The sequence below is a fragment of the Tamandua tetradactyla genome, chromosome 24 (genome assembly GCF_023851605.1).
Source record: "Tamandua tetradactyla isolate mTamTet1 chromosome 24, mTamTet1.pri, whole genome shotgun sequence".
Lineage (NCBI taxonomy): Eukaryota > Metazoa > Chordata > Mammalia > Pilosa > Myrmecophagidae > Tamandua > Tamandua tetradactyla.
This window is the reverse complement of record NC_135350.1, coordinates 26,520,584-26,547,184: the sequence shown is the minus strand read 5'-3', so window position 1 is coordinate 26,547,184 and position 26,601 is coordinate 26,520,584. Positions and strand designations below refer to the sequence as shown.

The 26,601-nt window shown below is 36.2% G+C and overlaps 1 protein-coding gene and 1 pseudogene across 4 annotated transcripts in view; one reads left to right on the top strand and one right to left on the bottom strand.

Moving 5' to 3' along the window:
- Positions 1-26,601, top strand: part of LOC143668139 (methionine aminopeptidase 1) — a 136,316-nt gene that overhangs the window by 27,900 nt on the left and 81,815 nt on the right. The window contains exon 1 of one of the 4 annotated variants that reach the window (XM_077142755.1): positions 5,967-6,531. The exons of the other annotated variants lie outside the window; for them this stretch is intronic. Within the exon in view, the coding sequence (XP_076998870.1) occupies positions 6,511-6,531 (21 nt within the window). The 5' untranslated portion in view covers positions 5,967-6,510. Of the gene's footprint in view, positions 1-5,966; positions 6,532-26,601 lie in introns of those variants that run through there. 4 annotated transcript variants of the gene reach the window in all.
- Positions 14,650-17,439, bottom strand: LOC143668140 (exocyst complex component 5-like; annotated as a pseudogene).

Here is a 26,601-nt window from a genome sequence, read left to right as displayed (position 1 = left end):
TTAGTCACTGTCATTATACACTCTAGGCATTCCTAGATTATACCATCTCAGTCTTTATCATCTATATTTCTTTGTGATTTCATTTATGCCCCCAGCCCTCTCCCTCTATCATTCTCACAATCAACTTCATTTAGTGTTTTTTTTATTAATTAAAGAAAAAAAAGAAATTAACACAACATTTAGAAATCATTCCATTCTACATATGCAATCAGTAATTCTTAACATCATCACATAGATGCATGATCATCATTTCTTAGTACATTTGCATCGATTTAGGAAAAGAACTAGCGAAACAACAGAAAAAGATATAGAATGTTAATATAGAGAAAAAAATAAAAATAATAATAGTAAAAAGAAAAGACACAAACAAACAAATAAACAGACAAACAAAAAAAAAAAACCTATAGCTCAGATGCAGCTTCATTCAGTGTTTTAACATGATTACTTTACAATTAGGTATTATTGTGCTGTCCATTTTTGAGTTTTTGTATCTAGTCCTGTTGCACAGTCTGTATCCCTTCAGCTCCAATTACCCATTATCTTACCCTGTTTCTAAGTCCTGTTGGTCTCTGTTACCAATGACATATTCCAAGTTTATTCTCGAATGTTGGTTCACATCAGTGGGACCATACAGTATTTGTCCTTTAGTTTTTGGCTAGACTCACTCAGCATAATGTTCTCTAGGTCCATCCATGTTATTACATGCTTCATAAGTTTATTCTGTCTTAAAGCTGCATAATATTCCATCGTATGTATAGACCACAGTTTGTTTAGCCACTCGTCCGTTGATGGACATTTTGGCTGTTTCCATCTCTTTGCAATTGTAAATAACGCTGCTGTAAACATTGGTGTGCAAATGTCCGTTTGTGTCTTTGCCCTTAAGTCCTTTGAGTAGATACCTAGCAATGGTATTGCTGGGTCGTATGGCAATTCTATATTCAGCTTTTTGAGGAACCGCCAAACTGCCTTCCACAGTGGTTGCACCATTTGACATTCCCACCAACAGTGGATAAGTGTGCCTCTTTCTCCGCATCCTCTCCAGCACTTGTCATTTTCTGTTTTGTTGATAATGGCCATTCTGGTGGGTGTGAGATGATATCTCATTGTGGTTTTGATTTGCATTTCTCTAATGGCCAGGGACATTGAGCATCTCTTCATGTGCCTTTTGGCCATTTGTATTTCCTCTTCTGAGAGGTGTCTGTCCAAGTCTTTTTCCCATTTTGTAATTGGGTTGGCTGTCTTTTTGTTGTTGAGTTGGACAATCTCTTTATAAATTCTGGATACTAGACCTTTATCTGATATGTCGTTTCCAAATATTGTCTCCCATTGTGTAGGCTGTCTTTCTACTTTCTTTTTTTTTTTTTTTTTTTACATTTTTTTATTAATTAAAAAAAATTAACTAACACAACATTTAGAAATCATTCCATTCTACATATGCAATCAGTAATTCTTAATATCATCACATAGATGTATGATCATCATTTCTTAGTACATATGCATCGATTTAGAAAAAGAAATAGCAAGACAACAGAAAAAGAAATAAAATGATAATATAGAGAAAAAATAAAAATAAAAAATACAAAAATATATAAGAAAAAAAAACTATAGCTCAGATGCAGCTTCATTCAGTGTTTTAACATAATTACATTACAATTAGGTAGTATTGTGCTGTCCATTTTTTTTTTAGAAATCATACCATTCTACATATGCAATCAGTAATTCTTAACATCATCACATAGATGCATGATCATCGTTTCTTAGTACATTTGCATCGGTTTAGAAGAACTAGCAATACAACCGAAAAAGATATAGAATGTTAATATAGAGAAAAAAAATAAAAGTAATAATAGTAAGAACAAAACAAAACAAAACAAAACAAAAACCTATAGCTCGGATGCAGCTTCATTCAGTGTTTTAACATGATTACTTTACAGTCAGGTATTCTTGTGCTGTCCATTTTTGAGTTTTTGTATCTAGTCCTATTGCACAGTCTGTATCCCTTCAGCTCCAATTACCCATTATCTTACCCTGTTTCTAAGTCCTGTTGGTCTCTGTTACCAATGACATATTCCAAGTTTATTCTCAAATGTTGGTTCACATCAGTGGGACCATACAGTATTTGTCCTTTAGTTTTTGGCTAGACTCACTCAGCATAACATTCTCTAGGTCCATCCATGTTATTACATGCTTCATAAGTTTATCTTGTCTTAAAGCTGCATAATATTCCATCGTATGTATAGACCACAGTTTGTTTAGCCACTCGTCTGTTGATGGACATTTTGGCTGTTTCCATCTCTTTGCAATTGTAAATAACGCTGCTGTAAACATTGGTGTGCAAATGTCCGTTTGTGTCTTTGCCCTTAAGTCCTTTGAGTAGATACCTAGCAATGGTATTGCTGGGTCGTTTGGCAATTCTATATTCAGCTTTTTGAGGAACCGCCAAACTGCCTTCCACAGTAGTTGCACCATTTGACATTCCCACCAACAGTGGATAAGTGTGCCTCTTTCTCCGCATCCTCTCCAGCACTTGTCATTTTCTGTTTTGTTGATAATGGCCATTCTGGTGGGTGTGAGATGATATCTCATTGTGGTTTTGATTTGCATTTCTCTAATGGCCAGGGACATTGAGCATCTCTTCATGTGCCTTTTGGCCATTTGTATTTCCTCTTCTGATAGGTGTCTGTTCAAGTCTTTTTCCCATTTTGTAATTGGGTTGGCTGTCTTTTTCTTGTTGAGTTGAACAATCTCTTTATAAATTCTGGATACTAGACCTTTATCTGATATGTCATTTCCAAATATTGTCTCCCATTGTGTAGGCTGTCTTTCTACTTTCTTGATGAAGGTCTTTGATGCACAAAAGTGTTTAATTTTGAGGAGCTCCCATTTATTTATTTCCTTTTTCAGTGCTCTTGCTTTAGGTTTAAGGTCCATAAAACTGCCTCCAATTGTAAGTTTCGTAAGATATCTCCCTACATTTTCCTCTAACTGTTTTATGTTCTTAGACCTAATGTTTAGATCTTTGATCCATTTTGAGTTAACTTTTGTATAGGGTGTGAAATACGGGTCCTCTTTCATTCTTTTGCATATGGATATCCAGTTCTCTAGGCACCATTTATTGAAGAGACTGTTCTGTCCCAGGTGAGTTGGCTTGACTGCTATCAAAGATCAAATGTCCATAGATGAGAGGGTCTATATCTGAGCACTCTATTCAATTCCATTGGTCGATGTATCTAACTTTATGCCAATACCATGCTGTTTTGACCACTGTGGCTTCATAATATGCCTTAAAGTCTGGCAGTGCGAGACCTCCAGCTTCGTTTTTTTTTCCTCAAGATGTTTTTTGCAATTCGGGGCACCCTGCCCTTCCAGATAAATTTGCTTATTGGTTTTTCTATTTCTGAAAAATAAGTTGTTGGGATTTTGATTGGTATTGCATTGAATCTGTAAATCAATTTAGGTAGGATTGACATCTTAACTATATTTAGTCTTCCAATCCATGAACACGGTATGCCCTTCCATCTATTTAGGTCTTCTGTGATTTCTTTTAGTAGTTTTTTGTAGTTTTCTTTATATAGGTTTTTTTGTCTCTTTAGTTAAATTTATTCCTAGGTATTTCATTCTCTTAGTTGCAATTGTAAATGGGATTTGTTTCTTGATTTCCCCCTCCGCTTGTTCATTGCTAGTGTATAGAAATGCTACAGATTTTTGAATGTTGATCTTGTAACCTGCTACTTTGCTGTACTCATTTATTAGCTCTAGTAGTTTTGTTGTGGATTTTTCCGGGTTTTCGACGTATGGTATCATATCATCTGCAAACAGTGATAGTTTTACTTCTTCCTTTCCAATTTTGATGCCTTGTATTTCTTTTTCTTGCCTAATTGCTCTGGCTAGAACCTCCAACATGATGTTGAATAATAGTGGTGAAAATGGACATCCTTGTCTTGTTCCTCATCTTAGGGGGAAAGTTTTCAATTTTTCCCCATTGAGGATGATATTAGCTATGGGTTTTTCATATATTCCCTCTATCATTTTAAGGAATTTCCCTTCTATTCCTATCTTTTGAAGTGTTTTCAACAGGAAAGGATGTTGAATCTTGTCAGATGCCTTCTCTGCATCAATTGAGATGATCATGTGATTTTTCTGCTTTGATTTGTTGATATGGTGTATTACATTAATTGATTTTCTTATGTTGAACCATCTTTGCATACCTGGGATGAATCCTACTTGGTCATGATGTATAATTCTTTCAATGTGTTGTTGCATTCGATTTGCTAGAATTTTGGTGAGGATTTTGCATCTGTATTTATTAGAGAGATTGGCCTGTAGTTTTCTTTTTTTGTAATATCTTTGCCTGGTTTTGGTATGAGGGTGATGTTTGCTTCATAGAATGAATTAGGTAGTTTTCCCTCTGCTTCGATTTTTTTGAAGAGTTTGAGGAGAGTTGGTACTAATTCTTTCTGGAATGTTTGATAGAATTCACATGTGAAGCCGTCTGGTCCTGGACTTTTCTTTTTAGGAAGCTTTTTAATGACTGATAAATTTCTTTACTTGTGATTGGTTTGTTGAGGTCATCTATTTCTTCTTGAGTCAAAGTTGGTTGTTCATGTCTTTCCAGGAACCCGTCCATTTCATCTAAATTGTTGTATTTATTAGCGTAAAGTTGTTCATAGTATCCTGTTATTACCTCCTTTATTTCTGTGAGGTCAGTGGTTATGTCTCCTCTTCCATTTCTGATCTTATTTATTTGCATCCTCTCTCTTCCTCTTTTTGTCAATCTTGCTAAGGGCCCATCAATCTTATTGATTTTCTCATAGAACCAACTTCTGGTCTTATTGATTTTCTCTATTGTTTTCATGTTTTCAATTTCATTTATTTCTGCTCTAATCTTTGTTATTTCTTTCCTTTTGCTTGCTTTGGGGTTAGTTTGCTGTTCTTTCTCCAGTTCTTCCAAGTGAACAGTTAATTCTTGCGTTTTTGCCTTTTCTTCTTTTCTGATATAGTCATTTAGGGCAATAAATTTCCCTCTTAGCACTGCCTTTGCTGCATCCCATAAGTTTTGATATGTTGTGTTTTCATTTTCATTTGCCTGAGGTATTTACTAATTTCTCTTGCAACTTCTTCTTTGACCCACTCGTTGGTATGTTGCTTTGTATACCTTCAGATTCTATATGCCCCCTCCTTACCTTCAGGGTCCAGACCCTTTCAAGTATTCCATACTATTCAATCCAAAAAACTTGTTTCTTTTTGTCTTATTTTTTTTCCCATCAGCTCTGGCCCCTTGACACCGGGGCAAAAACCAGCAACCTCTGCTTTGGCAAGGTTCAGCTGAGTTGGGTGCTTATTTTTAGTAGTCAGAATTTGTGAATTTATTCCACAATTGAAGCTGAGTTGTGCTCAGCCCCTGCTGCTAGTACAGTCCCTTTCCTTTCCCCGGTGGGAAGCAGCCTGTTGGGGAGGAGCACTGTCCACCGCGGCTTTTGGGCATTCAGTTCTGGGGGAGCTAGCAACCGGTCCAGCTAGTCCAGACTCGGGTATGTTGTGTGTCTGGTCAGTGACGTGGCTCCAGCAGTTGTTCTGTACTGTTACTGGCTATTTAGTAGCTGTTTTGGAGGATGAACTAAATCCCGCATCTCGCTAAGCTGCCATCTTGGCACTCTCCTAGTACCTACCTGTTGAGGTTATTGTGGGAACACTGCTGTGAACACCTGTGATAAGTTCCTAAATCACGGTTTATAATAGAGTAAACAACAACATGTTAATTGTCCTCATTTTTAAAAACTAAAATGGGATCTTTGCTCTCTGTAATAGGACATATAGCTATACAGTTTTTTAAAAACCTGAAACTTTGTAGACTTCTTTTTATACCTATATATAAGCCTCATTCAATTCCTGTGTGTCTATCTATTATTTTTATTAGAAGAGTTGTGGACTTATTATTAACATTTCTATTATTAACACTTTGCATTGGTGTGGTATATTTGTTACAATTGATGAAAGCACTTTTTTTTTAAACTTATTTCATTGTTTGATATAACATATATACAAAGCAAACAATGAAAAAAGCAATAGTTTTCAAAGTACTCTTCAACAAGTAGCTACAGGACTGATTCCAGAGTTTGTTTTGGGCTACCATTCCATCATCTTAGATTTTTCCTTCTAGCTGCTCCAGAAAAGACTGTTGCTTTTAAGTAATGTTTTTCTAGATTCGGTGCTTGCCCTATAACTGTAGTCCTTTAACTGTTTTGGCGGGCTTTGAGAAAGATATTTCTTCCAGTTTTGCTGGTTGTTCAAAGCTTCGGTGAGGTGACAGAGCCCTGAAGCATATCACTCTGCCATCTTGATCATGATAGATAATTGAGTCAGTTCAAATTTTATGGTAGCCAAAGCAGAAAGTACAGAGATGCATCTCTTTCCATTTTCTTGTGCCATTTCTTTGACAGCTTCTTGTGGCTCTCTGCAAGATGCTAACTCTGGGAAAGGAAGATAATTATTTGAGGCTCCTAAGGAGTGATGGTGATGTTTGCTTGTCTAGTAACTCTAGTTCTTTCTTTATTCAATACCAATTGGGAAAGCACATTTTAATGATTGTGCTATTAACTATATTCCATGGTTCAATTTAGATTTCACTGTGTTATATAGAACTATTGATTTTTTTGTTTAGTACCATTTTTAAAAAATTTTGTTCTAGTAACATATATAACCCCCAATTTACACTTTAAGCCACATTCAAATATACAATTCAGTGCTGTTGATTGTATTCACAATGTTGTACTACAATCTCCACCATCCATTACCGAAACTTTTCCACCTTCCAAAGTAGAAACTGTACATTTTAAGTCATAACTACCTATTTCTTATCCTCACCCCATTTCCTGGTAATCCTTTTTTCTAGATTCGGACTCTTATGAGCTTACTTATTCTAATTATTTCATGTAGTAAGGTCATTCAATATTTATTCATGTCTACTTTATTTTACTCAACATGATGTCTTCAAGGTTCATCCATGTTTTCTTGTGTCAGGACTTTTTTTTACAGCTGAATACTATCCCATTGTATGTATATACCACAGTTAATTTATTCATTCATCAATTGATAGGTACTTCAGTTGCTTCCATCTTTTGGTAATTGTGAATAATGCTGCTATGAACACCTATGTGCCATTTGAGTCAATGCTTTCCGTTCTTTTGGGTATTTTTTCCAGAAGTGGGATTGCTGGGTCCCTTCATAATGGTATACTTAGTTTTCTGAGGAACTGCCAAACTATTCCACGTGGCTGCACCATTTTACATTTCACCAACAATGAATAGGTGCTTCTGTTTCTCTACATCTTTTCCAATACTTGTAGTTTTCTTTCTTTTTTAAATACTGGTCATTCTAGTGGGTATAAAATGATATTGTGGTTTTTAAAAAGTATATTTATTTTCATTGATATAGATTATATATTTACATGCCATGTAGTCATCTAAAATGTATAGTCAGTGGTTCACGGTATCATATAGCTGTGCATTTATAATCACAATTGACTTTTTTCTCTTTTTTTGTGGAAAATAACATATATACAAAAAAGCAATAAATTTCAAAGCTCATCGCAACAATTAGTTGTAGAACAGATTTCAGAGTTTGGTATAAGTTACAGTTTCAGAATTTTAAGTTTTTACTTCTAGTTATTCTAGGATACTTGAGACCAAAAGAAATATTAATATAATAATTTCACAATCATATACATTTGTTAAACCCTACCTTCTCTGTATAACTCCACCATCACCTTTGATCTTTCTCCCACTCTTTAGGGGTATTTAGGCTATGCCCATTCTAACCTTTTTATGTTGGAAGGTGCTATTGATAATATGGGATGGGAGGATGGAACTAGTTGATGTTCTGGAGAGGCTGGCCTCTCTGCGTTTCAGGTTTTAACTGGTCCAGGGACCCATCTGGAGGTTGTAGGTTTCTGGAATGTTACCCTAAAGGTTACAAAGTGGGACTTTTGTAGACGCTTATATGATGCCCTAAGTGTTCTTTAGGACTGGTAGAAATGGTTTTGGTTAGGTTTGGCAAGCTATGATAGGTAGCGGTGTCTAACTGAAACTTGCCTAAGAGTGACCTCCAGAGTAGCCTTTCGACTGTATTTGAACTCTCTCAGCTAATGATACTTTATTTGTTACACTTCCTTTCCCCGTTTTGGTGACAGTGGCCTTGGTAATTCCACAGTGCCAGGGCCAGGCTCATCCCTGGGAGTCATCTCCCACACCACCAGGGCCAGGCTCATCTATGGGAATCATTTCCCATGCCTCCAGAGAGACTTTCATCCCTGGATGTCATGTCCCACATGGGGGGAAGACAATGATTTCACTTGCAGATTTGGGCTTAGAGAGAGAGGCCACATTTGAGCAACAAAAGAGGTCCTCCAGAAGTAACTCTTAGGAAAACCTATAAGTAGACTAAGCTTCTCCTCTACATACATAAGCTTCACAAGACCAAACCTCATGATCAAGGACTTGACCTGTTGAGGTGGGTGTCCCTAATGTTTGACACACTATCAGGGGATTCCAGTGGGATGAATTTTTATCAGTCAATTTTTATTAGAGAAGTTGTAGGTTTACAGAAGAATCATGCAGAAAATACAGAGTTCCCATGTACCACCACCCTCTGTACAGTATTCCCTACTAACACTTTGCATTAGTGCCTGCCTTTGTACAATTGATGAAACAATATTGTTATCATTATACTACTAAATATAGTCCGGAGTTTACATTCAGGTTAATTGTTTGTATTGTATAGTCTTATGGTTTTTTTGAAAACTTTAGTTTAGTAATGTATGTACAAACTAAAATTTTTTCTTTTAAACATTTAGCTATACAATTCAGTGGTGTTTGATTACATTCACAATGTTGTACTACCATCACCACCATCCTTTACTGAAACTTTTCCATCACCTCAAACAAACTGTACCAATTAAGCATTAACTTATCATTCCCTACCCCTACCCATGTCCCTGTATTCTAGTTTCTGAAACTTGTAAATTTGCTTATTCTAATTATTTCATATCAGTGAGATCATGCACTATTTGTCCTTTTGTTTCTAGTTTATTTCATTCAACATGATGTCTTTGAGGTTCATTCATGTAGTTGCATGTATCAGAACTTCATTGCTTTTTATGGCTAATATTCCATTGTATATACATACCACATTTTGTTAATATATTCATCTCTTGGTGGACACTTGGGTCCTTTCATTTTTTAGTAATTGTGAATGATGAACGTTGGTGTACAAATATTTGTTTGTGCCCCTGCTTTCATTTCTTTTGGGTATATACCAAGAAGTGATACTGCTGGGTCATATGGTAATTCTATACTTGGCTTTCTTGGGAACTGCCAAATTGTCTTCCATACTGGCAGCACCATTTTACGTTCCCACCAGCAATGAATGCATGTTCCTACTTCTCCACATCCTCTTCAACAGTTGTAATTTTCATTCAACACTTGTAATTTTCATGGTTTTTTTGTTTTTAATAGTGGCCATTCTAGTGGGTGGGAAATGGTGTCTTATTGTGTCTTTTTTTTTCATTCACTTCACATATACTTCTTTCTGTTTTTTTTGTGTGTGTTTCAAAGTATTTATTTTCTGGTAAATACCAGCATTAGAAATAACACACTGAAGAAGATGGAATTGCTATCTGACACTTCACATCAACCAATACTATTTTTTTTAAAGTAGTTTTATTGGGATATGGTCACACACCTTACAGTCCATCCAAAGTGTACAACCAACAGCTCACAATGTAATTATAGAATTGTGTATTCATCACCCAAATCAATTTTAGAACATTTTCATTACTCCAAAAAGAGAAACTGCATACCTTTTTTACTCCCTCCCACCCCCATTGTTGACACTTATTGTTGGGGTGATACCTGTGTTGCAGTTGATAAACGAATATTAAAATATTACTGTTAACTGTAGTCTATAGTTTACATCAAGTGTATTTTTTCTCACTACCACACTATAATACCACACTATTATTGACATCTTATAATAGTCTTGTACGTTTGTTCTAGTTCATGAAACAACATTCTTATTTTTGTGCTATTAACCAGTCATCATCCAAAACAGGGTTCACCTTGTTTATACAGTCCCATGTTTTATTTTCTACCTTTCCTTCCAGTGACATATACAACCCTAAACTTAACCTTTTAATCTTAATCACACTTATAATTTGTTGCATTAATTACACTCACAATCATGCACTTCCATTATCTCTATCCATTTCCAAACATTTGCAATCAACCTAATTAAAAATTCTGTACACATTAAGAAGCTGCTTTCCATTCTCTACCTTTACTCTGTCTCTTGGTAACTGATATTCCAGATTTTAGTTTGCTTATTGTAATTAGTTCCCAATGGTAACATAATACAATATTTGCCCTTTTGTGTTTGGCTTATTTCATTTAACATAATGCCCTTAGGAGTCACCCATGTTGTTGAATGTGTCAGAACTTTATTCCTTCTTACAGCTGAATAGTACTCCATTGATGTATATGCTGCATTTTGTTTAAAATATGGATGATATTATCTTTTACCCTGAATTGTGATCTACCTTAGTCCTACAAGATGACTTCTTGTTTTTCTTTATATGTATGTACCACATTGTGTTTATTCATTCTTCTGCTGATGGACACTTGAGTTGCTTCCATCTTTTGGCAATTATGAATAATATGCTATGAACATTAGTCTGGGTCTCTACTCTCAATTCTTTGGGGTACATACCTAGAAGGAGGTTGCCTGGTGATATGGTAATTCAATACTGAAGTTCCTGTGGAACCACCAAACTGTTTTCCACAGCAGCTGTGCCATTTTACATTCCCACTAACAATGAACATGTATTCCTATTTCTCTACACCCACTAAAATGGCTACTATTAAACAAACAGAAAATTACAAGTATTAGAGAGGATGTGAAGAAACAGGAACTCTCACTCACTGCTGGTAGAAATGCAAACTGGTGCAGCCTCTGTGGAAGGCCGTTTGGCAGTTCCTCAGGAAGCTAAATATAGAATTGCCATATGACCAGGCAATCCCACTACTAGGCATATAGCTAGAAGAACTGAAAGCAGGGATACAAACAGACATTTTCACACCAGTGTTCACAGTGGCATTATTTATAACTGTCAAAAGATGGAAACAACCAAGTGTCTATCAGCTGATGAATGGATAAACAAAATGTGGTATATGCATATAAAGGAAAACGAGAAGTCATCTTATAGGACTAAGGTAGATCAGAATACAGTGTAAAGGATAATATCCATATTTTAAAACTTCAACCTTTATGTGAGATCAAAGGGACAGATGTTTATTTGGTGCAAAAATTTATATTTTGGGTTACTTAATTTAAGTTGAATGGTCAGTTTAGTTGAACACCATAAATACATGGAATCTTGAATAAGATGTGAGATTTTGTTGATTTGTTCAGGTTAATGTAATGTCCCAATATATCTCAGAGCAATTTGGGCAGTGAATAAAGAAGTATTTGCAAAGTCCTCCTGGGGGACTGGGGAGAATGGAGCCTACATATAATTACACCTAAGAGTCATCCCCAGAGAACTCTTTTGTTGCTCAGATGTGGCCTCTCTAAGCCAACTCGGCAGGGAAACTCACTGCTCTCACCCCTATGTGGGACTTGACTCCTAGGGATGTAAATCTCCCTGGCAACGTGGAACAGGACTCCTGGGATTCTCTGGGACTCAGCATCATGGGATTGAGAAAGCCTTTCTTGACCAAAAGGGGGAAGAGAGAAATGAGATAAAGTAAAATTATAGTGGCTGAGAGATTTCAAAGTCAAGAAGTTATCCTGGAGTTTATGTATCTGTTACAGTGTGATTTTGTGATTATGAAAACCTTGTGTCTGATGCCTCTTTTATCCAGGGTATGGACAGATGAGTAAAAAAATATGAATAAAAATATATATAAATTGTAAGGGGGTAAGGAGTAAAATAAATTGGGTAGTTTGAAATACTAATAATCAATGAGAGGGTGGGGTAAGGGGTATGGGATATATGAGTTTTTTTTTTATTTCTTTTTCTGGAATGATGCAGATGTTCTGAAAAATGATCATGGTGATGAATACACAATGATACCTATGACTGCACGATGATATCGTGAGCCATTGATTGCATACCATGTATGGGCTCTATGTGTGTGAAGATTTGTCTATAAAAATATTAGAAGAAAAAGAAGACATCTTAAACCCATTAGGTTGGCAAAAATTTTAAGTCTGATAATGTCACCAATTATTGCAAGAATGTGGAGGAAAAAGAATTATTTCACATTACTATTAGGAGTATACACTTTTATAGCCACTTTGGAGATCTGTTTTTAATACATAGTATATATGAAGATGTGCCTGTTCTGTGACTGCATTAATCCTTCCTTGTATTTGCAGAGAAAGTTTATATGTGTATGTACTCTAAAACAAAAATTTTAAACTGCTGATTAATACGTTATTGAATTGAAATTAATTTAGTGAGTGAACACCAGCCTTTTTTTTCTTTCTTCTTTTTTTTTTTGTATGCTGTATGGCAGGGGTCACATTACATTCTTTTTCTGTGTGAGTATCCCATTATTGCAGCACCGTTTGTTGAATTTTTGTTTGTTTTTTTTGTTCATTTACTTGCTTGTTTGTTTTCTTGGGAAGTGTGTGGGCTGGAAATTGAACCCAAGTTTCCTGCATGGCAGGTGAGAATTCTACCACTGAACTACCCTTGCACCCCATCACCTTCTTTTTAAGGAGGGAAAAAATAGAATGGTCTCACATAGTAAAAATAAGCATTATTTCATGAAAAAAAATTTTTTTGGAAGTCTTACAATGTTATCTCATATTTTGAGGTTTTTTTCTTTTCTTTTCTTTTTTAACAAATTGATACTGTGTACAAAGAATTCAAATGGCCAGTAAAACTACTGCCTTAAAATTGTTGGCTTTAAGTAACAGGTATAATCTGAATTTACATCAGAGCTTTCTACAATAGCGGTAGTACAAGCATATGACTTTCTATAGTATACATTATCTGTGCTGGCTTTATCTTGGCTAAGGAATAGTAAACTAGACAGCCTTTTAAAACTGCCACAATTCCCTGGAATGCTTTGACAAAAGTTGGCATTCTTCACTTCTCTTGCTTACCTTGGTAACACTGGGCCAAACAGAAAATGAAGAAAATTCAAGTCAAGAGTAACTTAAACCAGTAGCTAGTTCTGGACCTAGAAGTTTTGGTATAGTTGATGACCATTCAGATACAGATTCTGAGAGACGAGCAATTTTCAAAATTAGGCCAAAAAAACTACATTTAAAAAACTACCAAGTATGAGTTAAACATTAAAGTTTACCTGCTCCTAGAAAGCTATGAACAAGAACAAAATGGAAGTTGAAATACTACATATAGTTTAGAATGCTTTCACACAGAGCAAGTTGATGGAATTTATAGACTGATGGCCTTTACTAAATTTCCACTCAGTGTTTAAAATTTTAGAAGTGATTTATTTTGTCATCATATTAAGCCAATTCAATTAACCACATCCAATAGAAATCACTTCAGAAATGCCTTGAAAAAGACAATGACAGAAACTATAAATGTGAAAAGCAACCAGCCATGTGAAGCTCACCCCCAAACTTAGAATGTATGTTATCTATTAATACCAATTCCTCTTAAATAGAAGACCTCCTGCATGTTTAGTCATACCATCTTATTCAAGTTTAGCATTAAGATACAAATTTTAAAGGATTGCATTGTTGCTAAGTGTTATCAATATTTTTCACCATTATACTTACCATTTGAACTATACCTCAACTTTTTACTTCCCTTATAATATTAAAATAATGAATAAATATGGTCCTTTAATTAAGGTCTTCCACCTTATCTTAAGTGAAATATAAAATAAGATTGTTCTATTTATTTTTTAGAGTTGGCTTAAAATCCACTTGCCAAATAAGAAATAGTAACTTTTCTTAAGTTTTACCTAAAAAGCAGGTATATATTCTGATCCACCCCTACTACCTACATAAGACATTTCATTGTTTTAGTTTAGTTTATAACATTTCTCTTGGGATGGTGTCATTGTTGCACCCCAGGAAAAAACAATCACACACCTATGAAAATTATGCTGAAATTGTTAATCTTTTGAAAGAGGCAAAAAGTTCTTTAGGAAAACTTAAAATAACTTGAACAACAATTACCAGTGCTGAAAAGGTCGTTAAAAATTGAAGGATAATAAATGCAGTTTGTAGTATTTTGCCCATTAGTAATGCAAAATGGGATGGTGAAATATTCTAATGAAATATGCTAAGGAACACGAACGAAACACTGGTAATATTCATTTGCTTTCTGACACCAACATTTTCCAGGATGTAAACAGTGACACGTAGTTTCACAGAATTTGAAAATTGGTAAGTTCAAGAATGGAATGAAAATTCAGCTTTAGGGGAAAAAGCGAAAGATAGCTAGTGGTGTCCAAATTTCAAATAAATTTCAAGGGTAAGTATGGCTGCTGTTTTTCTTCCAAATAGTCATTATTCCATAAAATGTTGGCTGTGTCATAAGGAATCTCCTGTGCTTTCTATCAATTGAAGCCCACCAAATTACAACATAGCTCCTTTGTAAATTCGACCTCAGCTGAAGTGTTGTGCGAGGTGGGCAGATCTATAGTCAGCACGAAGTTGTACAAAGGAGTGAAGTATGTTCTTGTCCAGATTAGCAAATTGTTCTCCTGAGCAGACCTGCTTTAAATTGTCTGGAGCAACTACCAGGAGATTGCAAAGTGCATGCAGAGTATCAAAAAGTTGTAATACCCCGTGGAATCTTGAAGTCTTTGGCACATGTTCTAGTTTGCTAGCTGCCGGAATGCAATATACCAGAAACGGAATGGCTTTTAACAAGGGGAATTTAATGAGTTGCTAGTTTACAGTTCTAAGGCCGAGAAAATGTCCCAATTAAAACAAGTCTAAAGAAATGTCCAATCAAAGGCGTCTAGGGAAAGATACCTTGGTTCAAGAAGGCCGATGAAGTTCAGGGTTTCTCTCTCAAGTGAGAAGGCACATGGCGAACACAGTCAGGGCTTCTCTCTCTCAGCTGGAAGGGCACATGGCGAACATGGCGTCATCTGCTAGCTTTCTCTCCTGGCTTCCTATTTCATGAAGCTCCCCGGGAGGTGTCTTCCTTCTTCATCTCCAAAGGTCGCTGGCTGGTGGACTCTCTGTTTTGTAGTGTTGCTCTCTCTGAATATCTCATTCTCCAAAATGTTTCCTCTTTTATAGGACTTCAGAAACTAATCAAGACCCACTCAAATGGGTGGAGACATGTCATCCCCTAATCCAGTTTAATAACCATTCTTAACTAAATCACATCAACCAGGGAGATGATCTCATCACAGTTTCAAATATACAGTATTGAATAGAGATTATTCTACCTTTAAGAAATGGGATTTATATTAAAACATGGCTTTTCTTAGGGGGCATACTTCCTTTCAAACCAGCACAGCACACTTCCTGTATTCAGCTACATCGCAAATTGCTAACATGCCACCCATACAACTATAGGAACATTGTTGAAGATGTTGATAAATAAGTCGATGAAAATGTACTCCAAGTTCCGTCAAAACTATTCACATTCTTTCCATCCATGGAATTTTTAATCTTCTCTACTTGTTTTCTTCCATAAGTACAGACTAACACAAGCATTTGTATACTGGATCAAAATATTGTTTTCATCTACTGGTTTAAAATCTGTTTTCTTTTGTTCTGCAGCCAAGATATGCTTCATCTGTCCAATCATACAATTTAATGTCCTGTCAATGCCAGTATCCAATTTCATCTCCATTTGTTCAATTATTTCCTTTTCCTTCTGAAGGCATTCAGATAACTTGGGAGAAGAGCTTATTAGTGGCATAAGGTGATCATTAAACTGCTTGTCAAAAAGATGAAAATAGTATTGGCCTGTTGCACAACATCCAAAAAATAGAGATTTGCATTTCTAGAATCTGAAGAAGAACTTCCAGCAAGTTCTGTTTCCAAAGCATAATCAATATGCTCAATACATAAAAACTTCACAAGAATGGTAAAAATTCTAAAGGCATTCCTTGGTAAATCAGAAGGATCAGAGAGCCTATGACATCTTTCAAAGGCCTGTTTGTTTTCTTGTAAAAGATTAATCACCACTTCTTGGGATAGATAGGTTTCCCCATGAGTATCAATACTTGGCCCCAGTGGTAAGTTGGTATGTTGTCTAATTCTCTTTTTCAAATCTTGAATACCTCCTGTGCCAATGGATCTCTTTTGATGGTTTTTTGAATCGTAATAGTGCTGAAGGGTCAGAGCACTTCTGCTTTTCAAATAACCAGTCTCCACCTCAATATAGTTTTCCAAATAAGAAATGAAAATGAATTTGAACAGCTTAGACAAGAAAGTCTGTTTATCAGTCCCTAAATTAAACCTTCCATCAACTTGCTGGAAAGATTGGTGGTTCTTGTATACAGATCATAGAGATTTTTGAGATACTGTTCTGTATCAGACTTTCTATATTTTTCTAGCTGGTCTTTCACAAAACCCTGCAATCTGATTTCAAATACATTGTGAATAAGTTTAGCCAGTACTGTTTCTGGATTACTAAAGATAATCCAATTACTAAAGATAGTCCAATTTGTCTGTTCACCTGTTGACACAGTACTCCTGCATCTTCAAATATATCATTTCTCAAGAAAGCACCCTCCTGGCACTGCTTTATATAAACATCAACACAATGGAAATAACCCTTAAAATGAAGTAAAACAGCTGCTACTTATCTCATTCTGGAGATTCCGCCTCTTCTTTGAGCAGGGGTAAACTCCTCCTGAATTGGCATTCTAAATCATGATACTTACTTGCAATCTTTGATTTCACGTCTAAAAATCTATCAAAAGGTAACTACTGGGCAATTAGGTGCAACTTATGAATAATGTCTGCTTCTTCCTTTACCTTTTCAGAATTTGTAAAAACATCAGATTTCAATTCTCCATCTAGGAACTCATTAAAGTATTTCATCAGTTTCTGAGCCTCCACTGCCCGTTGTCTTGGTGTGTTCACCCCCTCTAACTGGTCTCCAAGGTTACGGACCTTAGTTGCTACATAGCTGATGTGCTCATCTAGCTCTTGGAAATGTTGGAAGGCAACCTGATTGCTTTTCTGGAGCTCTTGTACCTTCTTGGCAAATTCCTTGGCTTCTTTCTGACATTGTTGTTCTAGTTTTTCTACTTTCCTTTGAATCCTTTCATCCATTATCTGGAGTTCTTGAATATTATTTACAAAAGCTTCTGCTCCCCCTCTAGAACCTCCTTCTGGGGTTCTCCATACAAGACATTCATTATACTCATCTGCCACAAAAGGCTCCTCGAAGAGCTTGGCTATCGTAGCCATACCGGCCGGCTGAGAGACCGGACCCTGCACTGGATGCTGTCCCCTCTTCCCATGCTGCTCCTCAGCAGCGCCATGCACAGGTTAACGCTTGGCTCACCACCTCCGGCTCCGGGTGGCTGCTGGCTCCCCCACTGCCTACAGAGCCCAGGTGGGGCAGGAGAGTGGCCTTGAAGTGAAGCCCTATTTCATGAAATTTTTGTTTCAGTTTTTTTATATAGGCATATATTCTAGGTCATAGTATGTCAGTAAGCTAATGCAAGTGTGACAAAATTTTAATGTGTTACATCTGGATGGTAGGTACATGAGTATCTGTAATTTATTTTTTCTACAATTGTGTTTGTGGTCCTGTGGTAAGGGGACAAAGAGAAAAGATCTTTGGTGTTTGGCTCCACCTTCCCTCGATCACAACTTCACGGATCGGAAAAGAATGATGCCTCTCCCTCATAGTTTTGGCTTCTTTGAGTTCCCCTTATGCCTGCTAATGCTGTTGTCACCGCAAGGTTGCTTGGGAATTGACGTTAGGGAACACTCTGAGCATTAGGAGATCCCTTTCCAAAGATCCAAAATTTAGAGAGTTTCTCCTGGAGTGCTCCCTGTTTGTTCCCTGGTGGCCACTTCTGTGTTGGTTGGGGGATTTTAGTTGGGAGGAAAAAAGGTGAGCTCACCACCAGTTCATTAGTAGTCTGAATTCTGGTCTTTTCTAATCTGCCTGCTGCTATTTACTTTTCAGTCATAAAATAGCTGGGCTGTGCATTCAGTTCAGGTTTTATCACTGGTCTAAATCTGTGATGTTCATTTCCTTTGCAGTGTGTGGCCATTGATGTCTCAGCTCCGTGTTTTTGTTTGCTTTTTTTTTTTTTACATGGGCAGGCACCGGTAATCGAACCCGGGTCTCTGGAATGGCAGGTGAGAACTCTGCCTGTTGAGCCACCTTAGCCCACCCTTTTTTATTTGCTTTTATTTTAAGCCTAGCTTCCTAGGGGTTGCCTTTGTTTCTGCATACCTTAGTGTTCCCCCAATTATTGATCACAAATTGTGCTGAGATAACTTGAGCCTTTTGTTCTCTGCAGTGATCTGTGTGTAGGTTGGAAAGCACATTCAAACTTCAGGATCTCCCAGGCTCTTGCAATGTTTTTCTGAATGTGCAGGTTCTGTAGGCCAGGGGTGCTTGTCAGACGTAAATCCCACAGTAATCACTAAATAGCTAATTGCATAGTAATTTTTATTATAGCCAAGAATTTGGGCCAGTATTTGTTGATAAACCTACAAACTCAACACACACATGCATGTACACAAAAACAAGTTAAAGATAAATGTTTTAGGTGGATCGTCTTTTCAAGTTTAAAATGTCAGTTTCTCTTAGAAATAAATAATATACTTGATGATGATTAGAACTAAACATTTATAATTGGCCATACATTTTATGTGGTTGTTTCCCATACTTTACAGTAGAAGAAAGTAGATCTTAGAGATATTAATATTTTATCTCAGTGTCCTACAACTAATAGATATTAGTATTTTATCTCAGTGTCTTACAACTAATAAGTTAAAACTAGGATATAAGCCCATGATTTTATGGAATATCTTTTAGAAAAATTTATGGTGATGCTATTAAATTTCTCATAACATTTTAAATGCTTCTTTATACCTTTCCAGTTCCTTTTTTTTTTTTTTTTTGCTTCTCTTTATTTAAATATTTAACTTTGTTCTCGAAATGATTCAGTTGGGATAGGGATGTTATTTTTATTTATGGAAATGTATGTCAGCTTCTGTGAGTATAAAAAAAGATGCTCCTTCCAAAAGTATTTTGTTCACATAACCTACTTAGAAGAGTTTTATAAATAGGTTATAGCAGATTGCTAACTCTCGAGGCAGTCCTCATTTTGCATGGTTTTGATAGGCATGAATTTTAGTTACCATGAGTTAGTTAAATAAAACCAGTCCCTCAACAACACAGTTCAGATTAGAGTTTATTAACTTGGAGTAATTACATAAAGTACAAACTACGTTCGTTGCTGGATCTTCAGTCCCCAGATCACTAGGTAAATAATGGGTGTGCATTTTTCTCAGTAACCAGTCGCAGCCCTTCTTTCCTAGTCTGTCAGTGATTGGTCACTTCACATGTTACTAGGTTCAAATTCTAACAACAGACCATAGAATTGCATTTCTTCCTTGTCTCCCAGTGATAATAACACATGATATTTTATAAAAATGTGTAATCAGCACATGGAATTTGCAGAGAAACAGTAAGTGATAATGCTAAAAGTGAAACTTAACTCAAACATAAATATTTGTAGAAGTAATAGTTATCTGTGGGAATATTAAAATTGCTGCCTTTCTAAAGACTCTAGATATGCAGCCAGAGGAATCCAGTGAAGTTGAAGGCAACATCAATGAGGAAACTACTTGCAGTGGAAAGGTGAAGATGTCCCAGAGGAAGTGACACCAGCCAAAACTTCACATTAAAGGAAACTTCAGAAGTACTGAAAGTGCAAAGCATAAAGTATGGAAGGTGATCCAAACCTAGAAAGGAGTATGAGAATTTACCAACCATAAGAAAGATGTTTGCTCTGTATCGTAGGTTATACAAATGCAAACACTGTTAACTACTTCTTTTTTATTTTTATTTTTCAGTTTCAATAAGTCTTTATTTAGTCCTTGTGTTATCCCAAGGAAAAACAAGAAAGGGGAGTGGGTTAGCGTGTTACAAAATGATGGCAGAAGGGAAAGTACCCTGTACAAAATCAGCCATCAAAAAACCATACCCCAATGATAGGGTCACCAAAACCCAAGGGGGCTCAATCTCCTGAAGTTGAGGAATGAGGGGAAGGGATTGGGGAAAGGACGGGTACATGTGTTTCTATCCTCCCTTCTTCCCCATAAATTCAAGATTCCACACAAAGCTTTGGTTTCTAGCAGTGAACATGAAATTAATTCTTCTGTCTCCTATTAAACAATCTTGTGACCACTTTGACATAAGTTTCATGCACCTGCATAAAAGTTGCTGAGTGATTTGGATATACATTGATCTTCTCTTTCTTGGTCTGTCACCTCCACTTTTACATGGAAACACCCTTGCCCCATTGTTTCTGTCTATCCTAGGATTGGTGATAAAGTAAGTTTGGTCAGTCCAAGTACTGCAGTGTTAATCTTTTGGCATGAATCACATCGAGGAATGGTCTTAACTTAAAAGGTTGGGAATAAGGGATGGTGTGTTTTTAGGTTCTTCAGGTTTTTTGCAAAAGTCATTGAAGAGTTGTAGGGATACCTGCCAAACTCAGTGTGTATGGGGGTTTGGGGAGGGGGAGCTGGAGAGGGGCGGTGGAGTAAATTTTTAGGCAGAAGGTCTAGTCCAAAATAGGAAAACATGAAAGAAAGGATGATTCAGGATCCCCACTTCAAAGAGAGGCCCCCAAAGCATGTTTCAGAACCTTTTGCCTGGTGCAGAATCTTCTGTCAAAGATGCTTTGGCTATTTTTCTTCCAACACCCGAAAAGAAGTTTGTAAACAATAAAAAAACCCAAAGAACATGGAGAAAGACCAACACATTACATTTACACAAATTATGCCACCTAACAATCACCAAATCAGTGACTTGTGAACTTCTGCAAAGCCCAGACAAATACATTAACTAGAGGGGGACAGCATTTGGGGGAGACAAGAACCCAGAATCAGATGAACATCACCCAATACGTTCTATTGCATTTGTCCTATTTTAGCACAGTAAGGTAAGTTTGCAGTGATCCCACAGGATGTAAACAAAACCCTCTTTCTCCTTTAGCTACTGTGACACTATAGTCACTACTGCAGCAGGGTAGGACATTGGCTCCAGGTGCCACAAAGAAGCCTTGATTTATGGTCTCTCTGGAAGCTAAGCAGGAAAAGTCTGGAATTTTGAAAGGTTAAGGATTTTAGTCTTTGCTTCATACATCCATCCTTGGACACAGACATACACATACACTGTGCGTGGTAGGCCTAGTTTAATCCAGAAAAGGAGGGATCTGATGTTCCAAGCAAGTCCTTTGACCTAGGATTAAAAGTCTGAGAACAGGAATCTCTCATTACATACATAGATATCTCTCACCTAACCTTGTTTCTTCTCTTGACCTTTAAACTGGTCCAACCTCTCCTTTCCTTTCTTCACCATCTTCCCATTTAAACTACATTTGTGTGCTTTGTTTTGTCCATCATTTCCCTGAGATCCAATTCAGAATTTTCCATCTTTTTTACCATTTATTGTTTTGAGTATTTGAAATCAGTTGTCCTGTCCTCTAGTTCTCTTATTCTTTCTTCTCCCTCTTCAGATCTGCTGTTGTGTGTCTCAAGTATATTTTTTATTTGGTCTTTGGCATCTTTAATCTCCATGATATCTGCTATTTTTCTATTTATTCTTTCAGAATTCCTCTTTATGCTCTTCTAGTGTCTTCTTGATCTCCTTTATGTCATTAGCCATCTGTTCTAGTTTGCTAGCTGTCAGAATGCAACACACCAGAGACGGATTAGCTTTTAATAAAAGGGGATTTATTTTGTTAGCTTCCTTTTCTCTGAAGAACTAACTTTCAACTGGGGTTCTTTCTTACGCGGGAAGGCACAGGGTGATCTCTGTTGGCCTTCTCTTCAGGCCTCTGAGTTCCAACAACTTCCCCTGGAGTGATTTCTTTCTGCATCCCCAAAGGCCTGGGCTGAGCTGTGAGTGCTGAGATGAGGTATGCTGAACTGCTTGGGCTGTGCTATGTTGAGCTCTCTCATTTAAGCACCAGCCAGTTAAATCAAACATCATTCATTGCAGCAGGCACACCTCCTAGCCGACTGCAGATGTAATCAGAAAAAGATGAAGTTCACACGCCATTGGCTCATGTCTACAGCAGTTAGATCTAGGCACCTTCACCTGGCCAAGTTGACAACTGAATCAAACTACCACACCATCCCATTTATTTTATTTAGTAGGGTTAAATGCACATCTTTGATTAGTTGTACCAAAGTCTGTGTCTCCTCCAGTGTTTTAATTTGATTATTAGACTGGGCTTATCTTTCTGCATCTTGATATGCTTAGTGATCTTCTGTTGTCTTCATAGCATGTAAATATCTTGATTGGTTTACTTTGTAAATTGATTTCCTTCAGTAGTCTAAAGCTTTGTATCTGTGGAATGGGTGTGGAGCAGAATGCGGGGTGCGGAGTGGGACACAACAGTGTGGTGATGTGTTGTGGTATAGGTGTAGGCGCAGGTTGGGTATGCTATGCTGGTGCCTTTGATCATGGGGTGTGTGTCGTGGGATTGTAGAGGTGCAGTGCGGGGGCTGTGGGGACACAGAGGTAGAGAGTTCCTAGTCCTGGTCTCCCCATCGTGCACTCCTGAGGGCTCTAGGGCTCTGTTTGGAAAGGGGTGTGTGAGGCTGTTTGTACCAGCTGGACAGTCTCCAGCTCTCTGTGTCTCAGTTCTTCAGCTTTTTTTTTTTTTTTAATTAATTAAAAAAAAATTAACTAACACAACATTTAGAAATCATTCCATTCTACATATGCAATCAGTAATTCTTAATATCATCACATATATGTATGATCATCATTTCTTAGTACATATGCATCGATTTAGAAAAAGAAATAGCAAGACAACAGAAAAAGAAATAAAATGATAATATAGAGAAAAAATAAAAATAAAAATAAAAAATACAAAAATATATAAGAAAAAAAACTATAGCTCAGATGCAGCTTCATTCAGTGTTTTAACATAATTACATTACAATTAGGTAGTATTGTGCTGTCCATTTTTTTTTTTTTTTTTTTAGAAATCATACCATTCTACATATGCAATCAGTAATTCTTAACATCATCACATAGATGCGTGATCATCGTTTCTTAGTACATTTGCATCGGTTTAGAAGAACTAGCAATATAACCGAAAAAGATATAGAATGTTAATATAGAGAAAAAAAATAAAAGTAATAATAGTAAGAACAAAACAAAACAAAACAAAAACCTATAGCTCGGATGCAGCTTCCTTCAGTGTTTTAACATGATTACTTTACAATTAGGTATTATTGTGCTGTCCATTTTTGAGTTTTTGTATCTAGTCCTATTGCACAGTCTGTATCCCTTCAGCTCCAATTACCCATTATCTTACCCTGTTTCTAACTCCTGCTGAACTCTGTTACCAATGACATATTCTAAGTTTATTCTCGAGTGTCGATTCACATCATTGGGACCATACAGTATTTGTCTTTTAGTTTTTGGCTAGACTCACTCACCATAATGTTCTCTAGGTCTATCCATGTTATTACATGCTTCATAAGTTTATCCTGCCTTAAAGCTGCATAATATTCCATCGTATGTATATACCACAGTTTGTTTAGCCACTCGTCTGTTGATGGACATTTTGGCTGTTTCCATCTCTTTGCAATTGTAAATAACGCTGCTATAAACATTGGTATGCAAATGTCCGTTTGAGTTTTTGCCCTTAATTCCTTTGAGTAGATTCCCAGCAATGGTATTGCTGGGTCGTATGGCAATTCTATATTCAGCTTTTTGAGGAACTGCCAAACTGCCTTCCACAGTGGTTGCACCATTTGACATTCCCACCAACAGTGGATAAGTGTGCCTCTTTCTCCGCATCCTCTCCAGCACTTGTCATTTTCTGTTTTGTTGATAATGGCCATTCTGGTGGGTGTGAGATGATATCTCATTGTGGTTTTGATTTGCATTTCTCTAATGGCCAGGGACATTGAGCATCTCTTCATGTGTCTTTTGGCCATTTGTATTTCCTCCTCTGAGAGGTGTCTATTCAAGTCTTTTTCCCATTTTGTAATTGGGTTGGCTGTCTTTTTGTTGTTGAGTTAAACAATCTCATTATAAATTCTGGATACTAGACCTTTATCTGATAAGTCGTTTCCAAATATTGATTCCCAATGTGTAGGCTGTCTTTCTACTTTCTTGATGAAGTTCTTTGATGCACAAAAAAAAATTTTGAGGAGTTCCCATTTATTTATTTCCTTCTTCAGTGCTCTTGCTTTAGGTGTAAGGTCCATAAAACCACCTCCAATTGTAAGATTCATAAGATATCTCCCTACATTTTCCTCTAACTGTTTTATGGTCTTAGACCTAATGTTTAGGTCTTTGATCCATTTTGAGTTAACTTTTGTGTAGGGTGTGAGATATGGGTCTTCTTTCATTCTTTTTTTTTTTTTATTAATTAAAAAAAGAATAAACAAAACAATTAGAAATCATTCCATTCTACATGTACAATCACTAATTCTTTTTTTTAATTTTTTTTGTTTTTTTTACAATTAAAGTGTTTATTCTTTAACAAAGTAAAATAAATGCATGATTTATGATATATGCACAGATATATATTACGTGCATATATCATATAATACATATGTTTATACACATACACACCACACTTTTTTATCCTAAGAGAAGGAATCACAACCTAAACTTATTTTACATGGTTATTGTGCATACTGAAGAATAGCCCATTAGATCTGCAGTTCTCAAATTTTTTCTTACCCTGGATTCTCCTAAAACTATTAAAAGTCCCAGATGTATTTTTTCTTTGTTTAGGTTAAATTTGGTAATAACTTTGCTAGAAATTAAAAGGGAGGAATTATTAAATCCTTACTAATTAATTAAAATTATAATAAACCTATCATATATTAATATCAGTAACATTTTATGAAATGACAACAAAAATAAATTGATGAGAACAGTGGCATTGTTTTACATTTTTGCAAATAACTTTGACTTGATAAAAGACATCTGGATTTTTGTATTTACTTTTACATTAAATCTGTTGCATGATGCTGTTTTTAGTTGAAGTGTCAGAAGATAACTAGAGATTACCCAGTTGGAAAAGGCAGAATTTTGTGAATCCTTTGAAAGTGTCTTAGGGGCCCCTAATGGCTCCTTGGGCCATCCTCAGATGCTGTTGTTTTAATCCAGTTCTTTCCATAGAAATAATCAATGGGAAACAGAGCTGATAACTGTTGGAAATTGAATCATGTTCCCTATAAAGTCATGTTCAAATCTTAATCTACATTCCTGTGGGTATGAACCTATTTGTAAATAGGAACTTTGAAGATGTTATTAATACTTCATTTGTAAATAACATTTTTGAAGATCCTATTTAATGAGGCCAAATTAAATTAGTGGAGGCCTTACTCCATAAAACTGGATACTTATATGGAAAAGGAATCTCAGATGCAGTCACTCCAAAGAAACCAGAAGTCAGTATGAGCCAGAACGCAAAGTCATGTGATCGAGGCAGAAATGCAAGCCAATGAACCCGAAAGGTCATGATGAACCAGTGCCAGAATGCTCCACACTCCAGGGGAAAACATAGCTTGTCAAGATCTTGACTTTGGAATTCTATCCTCCAAAATCATGATACATAAAATTCCAGTGGTTTAAACCTATCAGTATGTGTCATAGAAGCTCTGGCAAAGTAAGACATTATAATGGACAGATCCTCCTGAGCACAGGTCCTACTTGCTGGTAACTAGTTCATAAAGAATACCAATGTTCTAAGAAATTTACATAGAAATTCACATACTTAATATCACAATAAGCTCCATAGCCTTATAATATATATATGATTATGCCAAATTTACAGGTACTATACTGAATCTAGGCAGAGCAATATGCCTAAAACCACCATTAGTGAGAACACTAGCAAAGATCTGAATCATGTCTATTTGACTCCAAATAACCAGGCCTTTACCTTACACTTTTCCAAGGGAAATTCTGTTCATTAACAGCTTTACTGGAGTGCATTGATAAGAGAACAGATTCAACTGTCAGTTCATATGTTTTAACATTTAATATATAAATTTTGTTGCATGACATTTAAAAATTCCATTGCTTATATGCTTTTTGTTGTTATTTCTGTTACTGCTTCAATAATCTTTTAAAAGAATTCTTAAGCGGAACTACTTGAGTACTAGTAAGTTTGTCTTTGGGAAGCAGAAGCCTATTTTTTTTTCTTTTTTTTAATTAACGGAAAAAAAGAAATTAACCCAACATTTAGAGATCATACCATTCTACATATGCAATCATTAATTCTTAACATCATCACATAGATGCATGATCATCATTTCTTAGTACATTTGCATTGGTTTAGAAGAACTAGCAACATAACCGAAAAAGATATAGAATGTTAATATAGAGACAAAAATAAAAGTAAT